General features: G+C 45.2%; 1 protein-coding gene across 1 annotated transcript in view; it reads right to left on the bottom strand.

Moving 5' to 3' along the window:
* The window catches only part of rxraa (retinoid X receptor, alpha a), a gene marked incomplete at both ends in the record, with an annotated part of 180,782 nt that overhangs the window by 117,052 nt on the left and 43,052 nt on the right, over positions 1-20,678 (bottom strand). The window contains one exon of the mRNA XM_083642060.1: positions 288-401. Within this exon, the coding sequence (XP_083498186.1) occupies positions 288-401 (114 nt within the window). The remainder of the gene's footprint in view (positions 1-287; positions 402-20,678) is intronic.

Genomic DNA, 20,678 nt, shown 5'->3' with positions numbered 1-20,678 from the left:
ATTATAATTTGCTTTTCTATATTTCCAACTAACTATCAGGAGCGATGTGTTTGATGTGTCTTGTTGGAACCATACTGCCATCACTGTGCTATATTTGATTAAAGGTCTCGTTATTTACTAAGTCCTCATTACTAGCATTTAATGATTATTTATTCTGTAAGAAAGTGATACAAGTGATTTCCATTCTTGCATCTAATTTAGTAAGAGTGCACACATCACAACTGAATCATTAAAAACAAGTAGAGAAAATGTGATAGTAAAAAAGTTGTGTTTACATTGGGCGATACCTGAGGATAGGCGGCGTTGGTGGAGGGGACACATGCCACTGAAACAGGAACAACCCTCGCCTGATCGACTTCGCTGGGGGGGAGGAGCCAACGAGCACTGGGGCTTCAGGAACCCTAGAATAGAGAGAGAGAGAGGGAGAAGAAAAAGAAAAATTGGTTTACAGGCAGAAGAGCTAAACGTTGTTGCTGAAAAGATATTGACCGAAAAATCTATACTTGCGATTATTTGACAGAATATTACAATTGCGATTTAAACATCGATTCATCGTCACAAGTTGATATAAAAAAAAAAACACAGACGTCAATGTGCAAGATTGACTGAGTTTAAGTCTGATGAAAGGTTTTTCACAAATATTGTACTTGATGCATGGACCAAAGAGCACCTGCAGCTCTAAAACACCTTGTTCAGAAATCCATTCTGCATGCTCCTCTCTCTGATGAAATTAACTGCGCCCTCTGTGATGATTTGGAACTTGCAGAAGTTCATATTGAGAATCCCCTCCCAGATGAATTGTTCAGCTCTACTAAGCGTGACGGTTCTGAACTCACAACACTGAATCTGGCTGAAAAGGGGAAGCCAAGATTAGAAGCCGCCCATTAGGGGGTTACCCTGTGTGAGCTGCATGTGGTGTGAGGGGGGAAACACCTCCCCCCCTGCCTGCCTGCCTGCCTGCCCGCCCGCCTGCCTGCCTGCCTGCCTGCCTGCCTGCCTGCCTGCCTGCCCGCCTGCTTCCTCCGGGCAGACTGCACATCTGCCAGCAGCCTGCCACCTCATCCTAACCTCCTCGCCCATGGGACCAGGCCATGCCAGGGCGAGGGCTCCGGAGGGCGGCCAGCGCCTGGGAGACGAACCTGGGAGGGGCAGCCCAGGAGAAGGCCGAGGAGCGGGCAGCCGCGGGGGCCGAGGTTAGCCACTCGGTGCGGGCAAAATGCCAAAATTCGACGAGGTGCCTTGGGCGGCTAGAGGGGGCCGTCTTACTGTCCGTCTCCGGGGGGGTCACGGGAGGTCAGTCTCAATAGGGAAGTCATTATCTGGCACAGTGGGGCAACTGAGCGCTCTGTACCGCCCTCCAGAGTCCAGTCCAAGTGTTCACCCCTGCTGGTGACATCATGCACAGCAGAGAGGACTGACCCTGCTGGTGACATCATGCACAGCAGAGAGGACTGACCCTGCTGGTGACATCATGCACAGCAGAGAGGACTGACCCTGCTGGTGACATCATGCACAGCAGAGAGGAGGGACAGCACCCCTGCTGGTGACATCATGCACAGCAGAGAGGAGGGACAGCAACTCATCTAAAATGCCAAAAATAGCAAGAGAGACTTTGAAGAAATATTTCTTGAATGTGAGTGCTATACTTTATAACGAAGAAATGGGTGTGAAGGAGCCCTAGACTGACCCAGAGTCTCCATCTGATAAGAGTGTTGCTCTTAGATGTTGTATTACAGAAAGTGTATGAAACCCATGACCAAAATAGTCCTACATTCTATCACTGTGTCACTACTTATGGATGGAATTATAGTGAAAATAAATCATTCTCCTTTTTGCTCGGGACCCTCTGGAACCCCCTCAAGGACCACTTGGAGAACCGCTGATATAAACCACAGTCCGCACCAAGTGCATCATAAGTCAATCAATATGGCATGAATGTACACAGCGTGAGCCAGTAGCATTCAATAGCTTTACATCAGCCACTTATGACCTTTTTGAAATCCTTGACGATCCCTTGAATAGAATTATAGCGGCATGTGAGCATCATGATTGACGTGGTAGCCTCTGAGCATCATGATTGACGTGGTAGCCTCTGAGCATCATGATTAACGTGGTAGCCTCGGAGCATCATGATTGACGTGGTAGTCTCTGAGCATCATGATTGACGTGGTAGCCTCTGAGCATCATGATTGACGTGGTAGCCTCGGAGCATCATGTTTGACGTGGTAGTCTCTGAGCATCATGATTGAGGTGGTAGCCTCGGAGCATCATGATTGACATGGTAGCCTCTGAGCATCATGATTGACGTGGTAGCCTCTGAGCATCATGTTTGACGTGGTAGCCTCTGAGCATCATGATTGACGTGGTAGCCTCGGAGCATCATGATTGACGTGGTAGCCTCTGAGCATCATGATTGACGTGGTAGCGTCTGAGCATCATGATGGATGTGGTAGTCTCTGAGCATCATGATTGACGTGGTAGCCTCTGAGCATCTTGATTGACGTGGTAGCCTCGGAGCATCATGTTTGACGTGGTAGCCTCTGAGCATCATGATTGATGTGGTAGTCTCTGAGCATCATGATTGACGTGGTAGCCTCGGAGCATCATGATTGACGTGGTAGCCTCTGAGCATCATGATTGACGTGGTAGTCTCTGAGCATCATGATGGACGTGGTAGTCTCTGAGCATCATGATTGACGTGGTAGCCTCTGAGCATCATGATTGACGTGGTAGCCTCTGAGCATCATGTTTGACGTGGTAGCCTCTGAGCATCATGATTGATGTGGTAGTCTCTGAGCATCATGATTGACGTGGTAGCCTCTGAGCATCATGATTGATGTGGTAGTCTCTGAGCATCACGTTTGACGTGGTAGTCTCTGAGCATCATGATTGACGTGGTAGCCTCTGAGCATCATGTTTGACGTGGCAGGCACCAAGCAGCAGGCAGGCAGTGGAGCCCTGTCCCTGTGTTCTGAAGTAAAGCGTCTTTACTTCCACTATGAAAAACATGTCACTCCAGATGAGCTCAGAGAATGACATTTAAAACAGGCTCAGGGATATTGAATTAGTTCCCCATGATAAGCTGTCTGCCATGCTGATGCTTTCTGTAATGTGTGCAAGCGTGTGTGTGAGTGTGAGTGTGAGTGTGTGTGTGTGTGTGTGTGTGTGTGTGTGTGTGCACTGTGTGTGTGTGTGTGTGCATGTGTGTGCACAAATGTGTGAATGTGCAAGCACAAGCACGTATTTATATACTGTAGATCACAATCACAATGTTTGTTTAGAATATCTTCCGGGTAGAAAACCCCTGCATCACGTACGCTATATACGATTTAATGGTGTGGAGCAAACGGGGGCGAGGAAGAACTGAAATCAAGAGAAAATGGTTAAGATGGTTCAGATTAAAATGCATGTTTAATGCTTTCATATCTCATTAATAGCAACCCTTTCACTAACGTTAGTTTGGAGACCTATTTTCCTGTTGGGCCACAGACTAAAGGAAATGACGGCTTGAGTTTACCCAAAACTAGCAGTTAGTCCGACCGGCGGTGAGATGTCACTGTTGGTTAGGATTTGGTTGATCAAAGACGCTAACACATTAGGCTAAATAAAATAAGCACAGCAGAAACGTCAGATAAGTCGGACCACCATGTTTAACTACGGTATAAACAGTATCTTTAAACGTTATACAATTTCAGTTGAAAATGACAACAGAAATAAACAATAAATGCCGATATCTCCGCAATTCAAATCAGTGGGCAGTTGTCTACCCGGAAGTGACTGTTGTTGGTGCATGGACGCTTGGTCATGGAAGGTGTTAGGGTCTTTACTGTTGAGGAGTTTCATGGATATGTGTGTGTGTGTGTGTGTGCTTTGAGGAGTTTCATGGATGTGTGTGTGTGTGTGTGCTTTGAGGAGTTTCATGGATGTGTGTGTGTGTGTGTGTGTGTGCTTTGAGGAGTTTCATGGATATGTGTGTGTGTGTGCTTTGCGGAGTTTTATGGATATGTGTGTGTGTGTGTGTGTGTGTGTGTGTGTTTTGAGGAGTTTCATGGATATGTGTGTGTGCTTTGAGGAGTTTCATGGATGTGTGTGTGTGTGTGTGTGTGCTTTGAGGAGTTTCATGGATGTGTGCGTGTGTGTGTGTGTGTGTGTGTGTGTGTGTGCTCTGAGGAGAAAGGGAGGGAGAACGTGTCAAAGACATTCCTCAATGCTTTGATTAGTAGTGTGGATGAATCTGGGGACAGACGAGGCAAAGCAAGTCTGGACCAGTAAGAGCAAACGCACACTGACTGACATCATCCCTAACATCAGCATGAATGAAAGAAAACAAAACAGACGAGGCTATTTTCACTGTCTCATTAAAGTAGCCTGCAAACCAACATCTGTCTCCTCACGCGCTATGATGTCTTTTGCTCAACTTTGCTGAGCACAATGATGCTATGATGTTATCACATATTGGAAGACATGAAATCAAATGACTGGATTCTGAAACGCATGGAGCTTTATGGTTATCATAAAGAATCAAAGGATGGTAGGCAGACTTGAACAAGATGGAATGACATCGTGCCCAACAACCCAGCTTCAGAAAAAGTGATTCAGCCTTGTGAGTGTATGTGTGTGTGTGTATGAGACTGTGTGTGTGTGTGTGTGTGTGTGTGTGAGTGTGAGTGTGTGTGTGTGTGTTTGTGTGAGAGTGAGAGACAGAGTGTGTGTGTGTGTGTGTGAGTGTGTGTGTGTGTGAGTGTGTGTGTGTGTGTGTGTGTGTGTTTGTGTGTGTGAGAGTGAGAGACAGAGTGTGTGAGTGTGTGTGTGTGTGTGTGTGTGTGTGTGTGTGTGTGTGTGTGTGTGTGTGTGTGTGTGTGCATGTGTGTGTGTCTGTGTGTGACAATGGACAGTAAAAAGGATGGACAGAGTGCGTGTGTGACGTCACCCATTGGTTTGTTGCTGTCATGAAGGGTGAAATTAGCGATAGAGACCAAAACTGTTTTTTAAAGGCACTGTGTGTGATTTTTTTGTCCACTAGATGTCGCCATTTCAAACCATAACAAAACTTGTTTACCCAAACAATCTCGATCCCACCCACCAGCGCACAGCACTTCCTGGTTCCCCCACCTCCCTCCCTCCCTCCCTCCCTCCCAAGCAACGGAGATATAAACAACTATTTTGTGCATAGCCTACCTACTGCAGACGTAAGTACATAAAACAAGCACGAATGCATCTCGGCTATGTATTTGGCTTGAGTAATGACAAATTTCACATGATAGTCATAAACCTTTAGGATATTGACAATAGTCCGCTTGGTAAGACTTATTTGTATAATCTGCTAACCGATCAAAATCCATGTAATGGTTACATGGATTTTGAAAAGGTTACATTGTAACCTAACCTTTTGCATAGCCTGCCCTATTGCTAAGTACAGTTAGGCAAAACGTTGTCTAAAACCAGGTTGACATAGCTAAATTAGGATGATTTCAATTCAATGTTGGGGACATCGCTAGCTAACCACAGCTGTCTGTCAACAGTGAGTAGCTTAGCCTGTGTTTTTGTTCGTCTGCTAATACCAAGACATGGCCAAAATGTATTCATAGTGCAACGCTAGTATTTTCTCATTGTTAGAGTTGTTCAAACTAATTTCAAACGCTTGAATCACTGCTGTATTTTATAGGCAGGCAAACCAAGCTGTATGCCTGAAGCCCAGGCTAGCACCAGTGGGACAAAGAGGAGACAGGGTCGCAGAGAGGAAGGTCGGCTGTAGGACGATAGCAGATCTTGTCGACATCCTGAAGAACCGCATAGCTGATGGAACTGGTCACGTCATCCTGGTGTAGCCCATATTTTAGTTTTGCAAATAAAGTATTTTTTCTGATAAACGAAGTTGTGAAATCAATGTACTGAGAAACATCACATACACTGTCTATTATATAAAGTAGGCTATATATACACAGAAACACAAATACTGGTAGGCACTAGGCTACTGTAGCTAGACACACTCAGCTTTAGGCAAATCTAATGTTACAATGGAGAATAGTGGCCAAGAGACATGGATGAAGTCATATCAACTTTATTGGTGTACAGAAGATTGCAGACAGCAAACATCTAAACATCAAAGATGATAGAACATGTATTATACAGGTTTGCTATAAAAGCACAATTTCTCCATCTCAAATATCATAATGGTGGGTCCACTTGTTTTCTATCTTGTCATCTTCTGGATGACTGGCACCTTGAAAATCAGACAAATGGAAACGTGTTTAGTATTAATTTGAATCATCTATTTTGTAGCTGGTAGATATCAAGGCAGGGTTCCTCCACATTGTCATGAATTAGATACTTTTACCAAACCTTGATTTGTTTGGACGGTGTTACAGCTATTTTCTAATGTAACGTTGCTTAGTGAGATAACAACAAACTGCTAACATTAGCGAAGCTAGCTTTTCTCCATGGCCTTTCTAAGTGTTTACACATTACTATACCGTTCTGCGTCATAGTGACAGCAACTGGACGTAATTATAAACAGAAAATGCATGCGAAATTTGTAATGGGAAGTAACGTTATGTCATTCATGTCAGCTTGTCACCAGAATGTCTGTGTATACACGGACGACAAGCTAATCAAATCCTGCAGGATTTGATTAGCTTGTCGTTCGTACACACTACACTAGCAGTGTAAAGTCATTTGAATAGCCGTGAAAAGCAACAGTTAGCCAAGTGATTACAACATTCACAGAACAAATTCACAATATCGATAACAACTTGTACATTTCGCTATCATGCGTAACGTTACTGAAATGGGACATGCAAACGCGATAACGTTACTTACCACTGTGTACAGGAGAACACGGCAGCTCCGAGTCACTTTGCAGGCCAGATATAGCTGCTCGTAGGGCTCTCCATCTAGTGAAAGCCAGACCGGCAAGGTTGACTCTGGTCTGAGATATTTCTTTTCGGCGGCGATTTGGCTAAAGTATGAAACCGCATATATAAGGTGGATCACGGAATGTAAAAGTCAGGAATGCCCGCATCAGGGTTCCGCCATCTTGGTCTACAAAATTCTGTTCTGGGCTGTGGACTGGGAGGGGCTCACTAGGTCGGCTTCTCGGGGGAGGGGTTTCTATGTAAACTGATTCGGGCTGTTAGAGGGGAAGGACAGAGGGCCATCACAACACAGGGAGGGGGCGTGGCTTAGTTGTAAACACAGAAATAAATCACTATACCTCCTCTATATATACAAGTTATTGGTTTGGGGATATTTAATAGTGCAGAATCTTACACACAGTGCCTTTAAACCAGGCTGTAAACATGTCTATTTCTGCTGTAAAGTCGGGCCTTTTAACATGGGACTGAATGGGGAATGACTCCCTTTTTGGAGCCACCCTCAAGTGGCCATTCGAGGAACTGTGGTTTTTGGTACTTCCACATCGGCCTCAATGCGGCCAACCAAAACTACCCGCTCGTATGTGACTGACTGCACTTATTGTACGTTGTCAATCATAACTCAAGTCTGAAACAGGCTAGTATGAAAGTAGCAGACTGCGCCTGACTGGCATGAGCGTTGGAAAATTTGGATTGGTTATAGAGTTGTGCTGGTCCACCTAGACACACCTAGACACACACACACACACACACACACACAGGGCGTGCACACGTGCGTGCACACACACATACACACACACACACACATACACACACAGAGGGCGTGCACACGTGCGTGCACACACACATACACACACACACACAAACAGGGCGCGCACACGTGCGTGCACACACACATACACACACAGGGCGCGCGCACACGTGCGTGCACACACACACACACACACACACACCGTCTTCAGCAAATGAATGAATTGTCCATGAGCAAGGCACATTCCTGGTTGTCTAAAGGGGTTGAAGGGCAGACAATGACACACGCCATAGGGCTCTGCTGGGCCGTGTCACTGAGCATTACATCGTTAGCTTATGAGCCCGGGCTCCCAGTCAACTTGGACTTTTCCAAAATCACGAGTAAACTGAGCGGACAGGAGAGAGAAAGGAGCCAGCCACTAGCCATCCACTGGAATCATCTTCCCACGGGACAGACTCATGCTGCAGTATGGAATTCAAGCACTTGGAGTTTCTTCACCTAAAGCTGGAAGCGTGGGAGACAGGAGGTGGAAAATGCAGTGTTTCTGTGATGTAAGCATCTCAAAGAGAAGGAAAGTATATCCTGGATTTTTCAGTACATCTCTTATCTGTCAGGTTGGGGGGGGGGATGCAGGCAGCCCTTTTCCTATCAAATGATGAGAAAAGCATCTTCAAACACCCATATTTCAATGACGTGAAACCTGCAAAACTGAGCAAAAAAAACAAAAATAAACATGCCAACGAAATGCACATATTTTCCCTGTTAGCACTTAGCAGTTAGCGCCTTCAATCAATTTCAGTGAGGGGGCTTTATTTTTCATACCTTGAAGTGAATGATGAAAGCAGCAGCTCCCGACATGTATGTGCAGGCTGTGGCTGTGCTGTCAGGAGCGCTAAGGTAAGGCATGCTAAGGTAAGGAATGCTAAAGTAAGGCATGCTAAGGTAAGGCATGCTAAGGTAAGGCATGCTAAGGTAAGGCATGTCTTGTCATTAAAAGCTTCTCCATCACACTGACTCATTATGTGTTGGCCCGTATTCGGTATCAGGCCTGTGATTACAGACACGTTTGATCTTTCCCCCCCTATTTTTTTTTTGCTCTTCACTTCCAAGAAGAGAGCGAAGGATCTCATTGGCTTTAATAACGGCATGATCCAATCTTCGGGGGGCAAGCTCAAACATCCCACCCCCCCGCCCCCACCACCACCACCAACAGCCAATCAGCATGATCCTCACTATAGTGATGGGAGGGTTCACAGCAATGTAAACACGCTGGGGGTTTCCTCATTAGAGATCGGCTGCTAATGAAACCACATAAAGCATTGACAGCATTGCGCTAATGAAGGCGGGGCTTTGAGATGTTCCTCTAATGAAAAGGGATCTGTATTGGGATCTGTATTCAGATACGCTAATGAAAGAAAGGCTTCATGACAACGTGCTAATGAATTATTATTCACCTTATAGCCCCGCCCACTTGACCCGTTTGTGTTATGACTTCCTGTTCAAAACGCCGGCTGTTTTACCTGGTTGAACCAGAGATGGTCTCTGGTCAAAGCTATAGTGACTCACTGGAAGCAGGCTGCCACAGGAAGTGTCAACACAATTGGTTCCGATTGCGTTTACACTTCCTGTTAGTCTCTCAAGCCAGACTGTCTCTTCTCCATAAAGTGAATAACAAGAAGTTAGACTCAATGACAGTGATAATCTGACTATTGACCTTTAATCTAAGTAAGACAAGAGTTCGATGAAGGTGTTTACATGAGTTGCTTATAGAATATTCCATTCATATTCCTGTTTACATGCATAGTCTGATTAGGCGCACACCCACATGACGTTCCTATGTCCTAACCTGAAAAGCATTTCTGTCATGGTTCTACCTCGTTAGGGCTAAACTGTTGGGACTGCTTTTTACCGGTGGCAGCCATCTTTTCTTCTGTAAACAAGTTGCACAACACTCGCTGGAAGCTCCAGCCTCCGCAAAACCTCCGATAGGACGTCATAGTGTGATTATGGTGTACACATGTCTGCCACACACTTTAATAATGCACTAAGATCGGAATTCTCCACGTCTTAATTTGATTATTGCTTACTACGACTATGACCTTATTTCCGGGTAAGGTAAAGAGAAAATGGCTTAATATCAGAAGATTGCAGTCCATGTAGACGTATTCGGTGAGCAAAAGTATTTTCATTACCATTCACATGCACTCATCAAAAAGTATTTTCATTACCATTCAAATTCATCAAAAAGTATTTTCATGACCATTCACATTTATCAAAAGTATTTTCATTACCATCCACATTTATCAAGAGTATTTTCATGACCATTCACATTTATCCAGGATACATCAGCGAAAGTGCTTACAGACTTTACAAGATCGCACACAAAGCCAGTCTTGAATGAAATACATTCATGCGTTTATGAGAGTTGAGGGGATTGCAGGAGCCCTCGTCCTCTTAAAAGCCTGGCCATTGTTCATGTTTGGTGTTACCAGGGCGATCAAGCCCAAGGTCAAAGTTCATTGGGCCCTTAATGCATCTCCCAGGTGCAATAAAAAGCCTTTCCCACAGGGGGCTCCTGCAGGGCTAAGGTCCCGGCGACGCTCCGAAGGATGGACCGGCAGAGGAGCTATCAATCGACAGCGTTACCATCATAAATGCCATTCACCTTCAGCAGTCTTCTTCTGTGTGAGAAATAGTCGCAGCTCGAGACCTCGCCCTGCACCACCCGCCCTCTCCTGCCCCTCCTCTAGCACAGCCTTGAGAGGCTCCAGTGTGCGCTCGCTGCTTGTCAAACGTTTGCCCATGTGCCCTTGAGAGACCCATTGTGTGTTGGATTTTTCTCTGAACTCAAATCTGTGGGGAAAACGCCGATCGATCCACCGTCGTCCGTGATTGTTGAGTGTTCGTGAAATAATTGAAGAAAAGTACATTTGATTAGTTTTTGCTGTGCACAGATTGCAGGACTATGACGATGCTTAATGTCGGTGACAGTGTGTCCCACACGTTCCTCCGCGTGTCATATCTGATGCTGTTTGCTTATTAGCAGCAAGAACGCTCCGTCCTGTCCTGGGCTTAATGAGTCTGCTTTACACTGATGAGAGCTAACGCCATGCGGCTACTTCTCATTAATGCATGCGCTGTGTGCAGTCATCAGTACAGCGCGAGGGCCTCAGGCAAACGAGGAAGTAACTTTGGTTACAGAGGGAACCCTCTTTGTTAGTTCTCGCTATGGATTTACTATGAAAATGACCATTTCCCGTAAGTTTGGATTATTATTTCATGGCGTGGTGAGTACACACGAGTCACAACATGTACACGTGAGTGTTTCTGGTGCTGTTGGAATGTGTATTTTGAGTGACTGAACGGAGGTAGGCAGCTGTACCTTCTGCCATTGTAGTGCTAAGCTAAGTAGCAGTGAGGGGTGAAACACACTTTCTAATGCACGCACAGTGAAGATGAAGGCATCTACATTCTACTTTTACTATCGGCAATATGGCAAATACGTAGGCAACAGTCGGCCCTCGTTTGCCGCTGGTCCTTTGCCGTCTTTACAGTGTAAAGTTTACAGTGTAAAGTTTACACCAACAATGGCCGCTCTGACAGTTAACTGTTCGGCCCAATCCACCCTAGCTAATACGGAGTGCTCATCAAAGCGCATCAGCTCTCTCTGCACGTACTACGAGGAGCTGAGAGATCACATCACATGGGCTCTCACTGTCCTGACAGACATAATGAAACGCTTCTCCTTTGAGCGCTGCTGCTGCAGTGTTTTTCACGTTGCATCCCTCTCTCTTGATCTCCTGATCATCAGCATGGAGGGCGTCCAACACGTATCCGCTCCATCAGCAAAGTGTCTTCTCTCCCTGAGATCATCTGCATCCTCTCCATCTCAACCAAAGCAAAGGCCGCGCAGATCTATCATGGCAACAAAGCAAACCTGACAACGTGTAAGTTCACTGGAGGCCGGGGCTACTGTTAATAATATTATAGAAACTGGGCGTCCGGGTAGTGTAGCAGTAGATTCCCTGCCTACCAACACGAGGGTCGCAGGTTCGCGCCCCCGTGTTACCTCCGGCTTGGTCGGGCGTCCATACAGGCACAATTGGCTGTGTCTGCGAGTGAGAAGCCGGATTAGGGGTATGTGTCCTGGTCGCTGCACTAGCGCCTCCTCTGGTGGGTCGAGGCGCCTGTTCGGGGCAGAAGGGAACTGGTGGGAATAGCGTGATCCTCCCACGTGCTAGGTCCTGCCGGCGAACCACCCCGCTGTCAGGTGAAAAGAAGCGGTTGGCAACTGCACGTGTCGGAGGAAGCATGGTGCTGGTCTACGGCTCTCCCCAGATTGGCAGGGGGTGGAGCAGCGACCGGGGCCGCAGGGGGGAAATTGGGGAGAAAATCAGGAAAAAATATATATATTATAAACACTGTTGCTATGATGATAAACTTGCATGAAGTCAACAAAGAAAAACAGGCTTGTGTTTAGATTGAAACGCTGTATTTACTAGTTCATCCTATGGGCTTCATAAACCCAAGGGTTTTGTAGAATTTTCTCAACTCATAGAGGAACACGTAATCCTTAAAACGGACTTAAAATTAAATAATCACCAAAACTGGAGTTATGAGGTTCTCACATGTCAACAGTGATATGTTAAAATACTCGTTTTGACATATTATACACGTACAAATCCTCTTCCTGTTTTCTATCTGTTTCTCTCTCTGCCTGGTTAGAAACGAAGACTCCCTACAGCGGTACAAACACTAGCCTTGGCTGAAATTCCACTCCAAGTAAGAACCACCACGGAGACCTTAAGGGTCCCCAAGCAGCCAATCCAGAAACAGGACAGGTCATCCAGAGCAGGTCCAGTGAGCTCGGTCCCGGGACATCAGATGACCCCTAGGGTGAACGGGGGGTTTTGGCTTTCAAGGGGAATTACAGGCCCCTGTGGTACTGTGACTATTTTATACGGCCTTCTGTGTCGAACCCAAACAGGCACACGACACCAAAAGCTCTTCCTGAATATGGAGAGGCTAAATGTGTATTTCACTGTGGCTGCAGATTCCTTGGCAACATCCTTTTCCCTGCCTTGGATAAATGACCCGGGCAAAGCCGGTTACCTGAGGGGCTTCTTTTAGCCCCAATGGAAGGTTAGACAGAGTCTACAGAAACACATGATGCCCGTGAAGACCTTGGCTGGAACACATCACTCCCAGGTTCAGCCACAACATCCCGCTACCTTTAACATAATGACCCCGGCTCTCCTACAGGTCTGTGCTGTGACTATCTTCTAAGAACGCAAAAACAAAAAGCTTCTCAAATCGGCAACTTGCATTTTTTTTCCCCTTCTTCTCTCGAATCCCGAGTCACAAAAACCAACTGCTGTTGAGGTCTGCTGAAACTGGCAATAAAATGTTAACTGGACAGCTTTATGGAATGACTTATTAAGCAACTGTGTTTTGCGAGAGCTAAACTGGGGCGCTTTTGAGATGAACAAGAGCAGCTTTCTCTAAGGGCTCTTTCAGACAAACGCTTTTCTACTCGCTCCCAAATTGAGTCTGCACTTTCACACAGGCTCCATCATGAAGGTGGCAGTTGCCCTGGTGTGGCATCTGATGCTGTGAGGCATCTGAAGCAGAGCTACAGCTGACAAAGATGACCTTTGTAAAAAAAAAAAAAAAAAAAAAAAAAACGGGTGACTTTAGGACTGTTATTATTGAGCAGCGTATGGCAAAAAAAAAATTGCACTTTGTTCAGTTTGCTAAGCAAGACAGAATAACAAATTTAATATGGCCGGATGCCAAGAACAGCAGTGTAAACCCACTCCCCCTCGTTTCTTTTTAAATGAGCTGTGGCAATCCTTCAGGGGGAAAAAGTCTTTTTTTCTTTCTCTCCATGTAGGTAGGCTGCATAATGTAGAATGTATGTGTATATTCCATATGACCTGGGATTTTATCAGTATTGAAAATTGCATAGAAAAAAAACTGTTTCAATGCCACAATAGCCTGGAACGTCATTTCTGAAAAGTAAACAGCATTTTCTATTTAATCCAGGCAACCTTGGACAACATAAAGGTTGGCAAATCAGAAAGCAGAACTTGCAGCTTGTTTTTCTTTCTTTTTTTCCGGCAACAAAACAGACGACATAACATTGTCCAAACTGTGAATCTCACTTGAACAGTGTTGTGTCCCTGTACAACGCAGCCTTGTGGAGCTCCACAGCCACCAGATGTATTTGCCTTTCAGTTGGGCTGGGGGGGAGGGAGGGGGATGCAAACAGTTCTTATTAAATATTGATGCTACTCCACTAGCCTTGTTGACTCTGGGGGTTATGACTGAGGCAGGTCTGAATGTTGCTAACGATGACTGACAGGAGCATGTATGTACATTGGCAGTTGCTGCGGTTTCTCCTATAAGATACAGATGATAATATAGATCCACCTTGCTGCTGAGAAAGCACTGTCTACTCTAAAGCATTGAGCGTAGACCAGTGCTTCTCAAAGCACTGTCTACTCTAAAGCATTGAGCTTAGACCAGTGCTTCTCAAAGTGGAGTGCGGGGGGCCCCCAGGGGTCCTCGAGGGTCCCCGGCAAAAAGGGGCATAATTGATCAATTAAAATCATGTATTTTCACTATAATTCCATCCCTAAGTAACACAATGACAGAATGTAGGACTATTTTGGTCATGGGTTTGGTACACTTTCTTTAATAATAACACATCTAAAAGCAAAAATCGTATCAGATGCGGCACCCTGCGACAAGCCAGCCTTAAAACTCGTTATATAAGGATTTTTCAAAATGACTTAAGCTGCGTTCACACCGACCTATTAAAGTTTTTCGCTGGCCTCGAGTTTACATACAAAGTCAATGCAAATGAGCGATTGAGCGTATATTCGCCCGGGTGAAAAATCGCTGGGCGTCCGAGCGACAGAGACAGAGCGATAGGGAGAAAGTTCGCTCGTCGCTCGAGATGAAATATCCCAACTCGAGCGAAATTACGCTGGCATCAGTCGCTCGCTGTTCAACGCTGATTGGCTGCCGTGTGAGAGCGAGTCAAGGATCACACTGGCTTGGAACAAACCGCTGGTTTATTGTGTGGCAACAAACCGCATTGACAGCTGATTGACAGGCTGACAGCTGACATGAAGTGAAGTCTGTACTACCGGTATAGAGCTCGCGTTAGGAGCACGCCGATAGGCTTAGCTTGTAAACAACTACGGTGGCTCGTAGTGGACAAACATCATGACATTGCGTAACGTTATAGCCCCCAGATGTCCGTCAATTATTGTGCCTGTGTTGACGAGCGTTTTAAACAGAGCGACGGAGCGATTCCAAAGGGTTGACTTGAGTGACAGAGAGAAAAATAAATATCTCGGTGTGAACACAGCTTTAGGAGAAGAGATGTCATGTGACGGTTCAGCTCTGTTGTTCCTGATAACAAATAACAGCCACTTGTCTCACTCATGGTGAAGCGATGAAGCCATTGGCGAGCAGCCGCAGATAGAGACAGGCAGGCAGACGGGCAGGAAGTGGATGGAGAAACTGAGAGAGTGTGGTAAACGAGGTTAAGCTGGAGGAGAAGATCTTTCTCTGGGGCAAGTCGGGGGGAACAAGGGCCTCAGAGAGCAGCTCCCTGGGCAAAACGACGCAAATCAACTTTGTGTGATTGGACTGAAGAGCTGCGAGGCTAAAGAAAAAAGAGGTTCCTTTCACCAGGGAAAAGGACACAAGGAAGCATTTAAAACCGGCTCTATCCCTCTGTTGATCTGTACAGTAGCCGTACACATGACAGAGTATCTGCCCACGCCAGCAGCTCCCCTTGGCACCAGCGCACACTGGCCCATTCTGTGCGGTGAAATATCACCGCCGGGGAAAAAGGGAGAGATACAACTTTGTTTTATGGGTCTCAGTCTTAATGGGTAGCGGGTGGATTCGCCCCGGTCTGCGCTGCTTCAGTCTGGTGTCAAAAAACACTATTTTTAGTCCCGACAATAATGCTTCAAATTGGATACAGTTCTGCCCCCGAGTTCACGGCCTAGATTTCCCTTGATCATGGCTGACGTTTGTAAATCATCAAAGAGAATTACCTTCCAGCGAGAAATGTTCAAGTAAAGCCTGGGGTTTCCAGTATAGGGAGAGATGTGGGGAAGACGCTCGTGTGTGCACAGCGACAGGGGGTGGGGTGGGGTGGGGGCGGGGCTACAGAAAGCGCGGAGCGTGGCGTAGCTTAGCGACCTGTGGCCCCACACTGCCTGTGTCCTGGAGGAAGGTGCCGGAGCACGCTTCCTGTTAGCCCGCTAAATTGACTGCACACGCCCCCCACACTCGCAGCCCCGCCCCCAAACTCGCAGCCCCGCCCCCACACTCACAGCCCTGCCCCCACACTCGCAGCCCCGCCCCCACACTCACAGCCCCGCCCCCACACTCGCAGCCCCACCCCCGCTATCTCTACAGGAGCACAGTCTCCCATTAACCTCCTCCTGCCTAGTACAGCCCAGTACATTTTACATCTACATACAGAGGATGTAAACACACACATGCACGTCACGCACACACACACACGCACGCACGTATGCACGCACGTATGCACACACACGCACACACACACACACACACACGCACACACACACACACGCACGCACGCACGCACGCACACACACGCACACACACACACACACACACACACGCACACACACACACACGCACGCAGGCACGCGCACACACACACACACACGCACACGCACACGCCCACGTCCTCTCTTCTCCCCTTCAGAACATGAATGTATTCTTGTCGTCTGACCCAGATTCGCCAATCAAGGTCCAGCATGGTAAAGTGAAGACTTGAATGATCATGTGTTAATTCTGCCTTTGTTGGCTTCATGCTGTTCTGCAGCCTCTCTTGTCTCAGTGGAGCAGCCCTGCACCCTAAAACCCCGTCTCTCCCAATCTTGTTTTGCATTTTGTATGTTTTTCTTTCCTCTGATGGCATAAATGCAGAGTTTGATTTAGGGCTGGGCAATGCATCAATATTATATTGATAATGTATTAATTTGTCATATGAGACTAGATATCGTCTTAGACTTTGGATATTGTAATATCAACAAGCTATATGGCATAAGTGTTGTCATGTTCTGAACCTACCAGACTGTTCTAGCTGTTCGATTATTTACCTTTACCGACTTAGTCATTATATCCACATTACTGATGATCAATTGTCAAACATCTCGTCAAAAGCACCAAGTTACAACTGAACATAGCCCACTTCGTAGAAAATGCGTGATCATGTGTTGCCAGTCAGCCTAACAATAGATATATGATTTTGTTGGTTCACATTAGGGATGTTCATCAATTATCGAAAATCGATAATTGATCGTTAAGGAATTGATTTTTTTTGCGGACTAGGTTTGGGTGGAATTCGTTCCTCCTCGCCCCACTCCATTGCACAGCCGACTAACGTGAGGTGGAGCTTCATATAGTCTCTAGTTTTCTGGCTGGGCACGGGCCTTTGTGCCAACAAAACTGTTTTAAACATGGGGAGTTCACACCGGCATGCGCCGGGGACACAAACAAACGCACCCAGCAGTCTGCGGACCTCAGTGAGGCTCAGGCCTGTTGATTTGACTCGTGCTGTCAGCTAAGCTGGAAGACGCCGATTGCCTTACATCATGTAACCTGACATGTAACATGTTTGTTTACCTGGCCACAGCGCCAGTGTCTGATATTCTTACTACACAGCGGCATCGCCATTATAGCTGGCCGAGAACGCCCAACGTTATTACCAGACCAGAGTAAAATATATATATATATATATATATTATTACGCTATCGATAATCGATAATTGATCGTTAATTTTCCCGATTTTCGATCATGGAAATTGTTCAAAATGAACATCCCTAGTTCACATCGCCCAACCCTGGTTTGATTCAAAAAATCAGCAGGGTATTTGCAAACGTTTCCACCACCTTTACTTCCTTTTGAGTTAGTGCGAATAAAGATATTCCAGGTAACGATGTGCTGGACAGCTCTTTGGGCCACATGATGGGCTACCTGCTACACCAGTCATCATAATATGAAGTGGGACATTCTATTCCAAAAACATGTGGAGCTGGAACTGGCTCTATGTGAGCAACAATAAAAACACCAAAATGCACAATTACCCACATGCTGCAATTTCACTTGTGGGAAAATTTTCAGAACAGGCATTAAGTGTAGTTTTAATGGGTAAAATGGCCTTGAGTTAGTAAAAACAAATAAGTTTTTTTTTTGTTTTTGTTTTTTTAATAATACCAGGAATATTGATTTTATTCCTTGGACTGTGTTGCTCCATTAGGGATTGAACTCAGAAGAAAATGATTAGTGTAATCCCTCTCCAAGCCTTCAAGTCATTAGATTGTTTGCAAAGTGATGCCTGACAAGTCAGTATCACCAGGCTAATAGGACATGAAGCCAGGCCAGACTGGGAATGACTTGGACAGGATAACAGTAGTTACTGCTGCAGAGACAAGTCAAGTTTTGGAATGGGCAGTTTTTGGCCAAGATAACGAATAGAGACAACAGCTCTCTCTCTCTCACACACTCTCTCTCTCTCTTGCTCTCTCTCTCTCTCTTTCTCTCTCTCTCTCTCTCACACTCTCTCTCTCTCTCTCTCACACACTCTCTCTCTCTTGCTCTCTCTCTCTCTCTCACACTCTCTCTCTCTTGCTCTCTCTCTCTCTCTCGCTCTCTCACACACTCTCTCTCTCTTGCTCTCTCCCTCTCGCTCTCTCTCTCTCTCTCACACTCTCTCTCTCTTGCTCTCTCCCTCTCGCTCTCTCTCCCTCTCGCTCTCTCGCTCTCTCCCTCTCTCTCTCTCACTAAAGCACAGCCTGAGTAAACCTTCAAGTATCAACTTCTCAGATCTTGTGTCTAGATGACACAGTTAGAGGCTACTTACTCTCTTAACTCTTAAAGCGACCGCCAACTAAAATATGCAGTTTCTAACTAAAATGTTTTGTTTTAGTCAATGTTGGCCGTAAAAACAACACGAAACTGTGAGAATCTGTAGTCGTTCCTCCGCTGAGAAAAGCCTATCAGTTGATTTCTGGAGCCGCCAACAGGCATTCAGCTGTGGATTAAAAGCTACTTTTGCAATCAATCAGAACAAACCTCAATGCGCCACTCTCTCTCTCTATAGTCTAGAGCAGTGGTTCTCAAATGGGGGTCCGCGGACCCCCAGGGGTCCATGGCACTTTGCCAGGGGGTCCGTGAAAAGTTTTCAGGAAAATAAAAATAACAACTTTTTTTGTTGTTGCAAAAGCTTCATAGTTCCAACGAAAATATTTTATGCTTTAAATCTAAAATGGTTCATGGATTACATTCTAATCTAACAAACCTATCAATTTAAAAGTCATGCACGTTACCGTGGAAACAATTAAGCTTAGCCCAAAATCACAAATCAGAATGAGGGGGTCCCCGGTATATTTTCTATCTTAAGGGGTCTTTGGCTGAAAAACATTTGAGAACCTCTGGTCTACAGTGAACCTCACTCGACCGAGGTTTGTAGCAATGTCTTTTGAACCGCAACAGCTAATGCTGGTAAATGCTGTTAAAAATTATGTTTTTGCTATAGTGTGAGTGTGAGTTGTGTTTTCTGCAAAATATTCTGAATTTATCAAGTTTGGCCGCGAAGGAGCTCTCTCTCTCTCTCTCATTTAAACACATTTGTAATTACTTGATTCTGATTTACCTAATTAGGGAGGGAGACCTTCAGGATTCATTGGTTAAATGCCAAACCCTGATTGTTTGTATAGACCTTTTCAAAACATGGATGCAAAGTGCAGTAGTGTCAACAGTGTAATAATAAAAAATAATGAAAATAATGAAAATACCAAATGTTAATTTAAAACATCGTGTCAGGGAAGAATGAAGCAGGTAAATGCGACAGGAACCAAATATGTTTGGGTTATAATAATCAAATCTCATCAAAAGCTTAGTCTATAAAAGTGTTTCTAATAACAAACCTTGAACATGATTTTGTCAGCTTAAGCCTACACCTATAAGGTGGGATAGAAATGGTAAAGGCCTGATTACTCTAACTTTAGTGTATATATGGATGAATATGTTGTTACTCTTTATTTCTTATTTCTTTCGTTCTGTTTGTGTCACCGGATGTAATAATAATAATGATAATAATGATAATAATAATAATAATAACTATCAAATGGGAGAGAAAGTCCAGAATAATGGATAGCTCATTTCTTAATTCAATTCTACAATAAATATTCCCCATGTCTTTGTTAAAATAATCATTTTGTAGTCCTCAGAGCGAGGGAGACCAATCCACTCGCATTCACTGTGACTGCAATGCATGAATATGTATTGCTATGATTTGCTTTGGGGTTACAGTTCAGTGTGTATTTGCTTAGTAGAAAAGATAATGACTATGTTGTTCAGATTTAACAACTGCACGTTGAACAAAATCAAAGGCTTTTTCCTCCACAAAGCCTTGACATTGAGAGCCGACAATAACATCCAATGTATTTTGTTATTTTATATTCGCACAAAGAGAGTAGTCGAGTGGTTCTCAAGGTGGGTTCCGGGGACCCCCACGGGTCCTTGCGGGGGTTCGGGGGTCCCCAGCAAAAAGGGAAATAATTTATTTTCATTATAATTCCATTCATTAGTGTAATACAATGACATAATGCGTGACTATTTTTGGTCAGGGGGTTTCATACACTTTGTGTAATAAAACATCTAAAAGCAAAAATCTTATCAAATGGGGGTCCGTTGTCCAAGTTGTGTCAGTTTAGGGGTCCTTCAGAACTATAAATGATGATTTTCAGCATTTACAAAGACATCTCAAAATGTCTTATGCGCATACAGTCTCGCTCTGTAGGCAAACACTTCTCTCAAATAAAAAGAAAAGATGTTGGATTTTTATTTGGATCATTGAAGATGGTCTTTGATCATATAACAGCCACGCTTCAGATGGTGAACAGTGTCTTCTATCAAAAGTTTTTCCATCTAAGAGCAGAGTTTATAGCGTTCGAAGGGCTCCGGCTGAACGATCTGACGTGCGATTGCT

This window comes from Poromitra crassiceps (assembly GCF_964638095.1).
Source record: "Poromitra crassiceps genome assembly, chromosome: 8".
NCBI classification, from domain to species: Eukaryota; Metazoa; Chordata; class Actinopteri; order Beryciformes; family Melamphaidae; genus Poromitra; species Poromitra crassiceps.
Note: the sequence above shows the minus strand (reverse complement) of the source record. Positions and strands in the feature narration are given on the sequence as shown.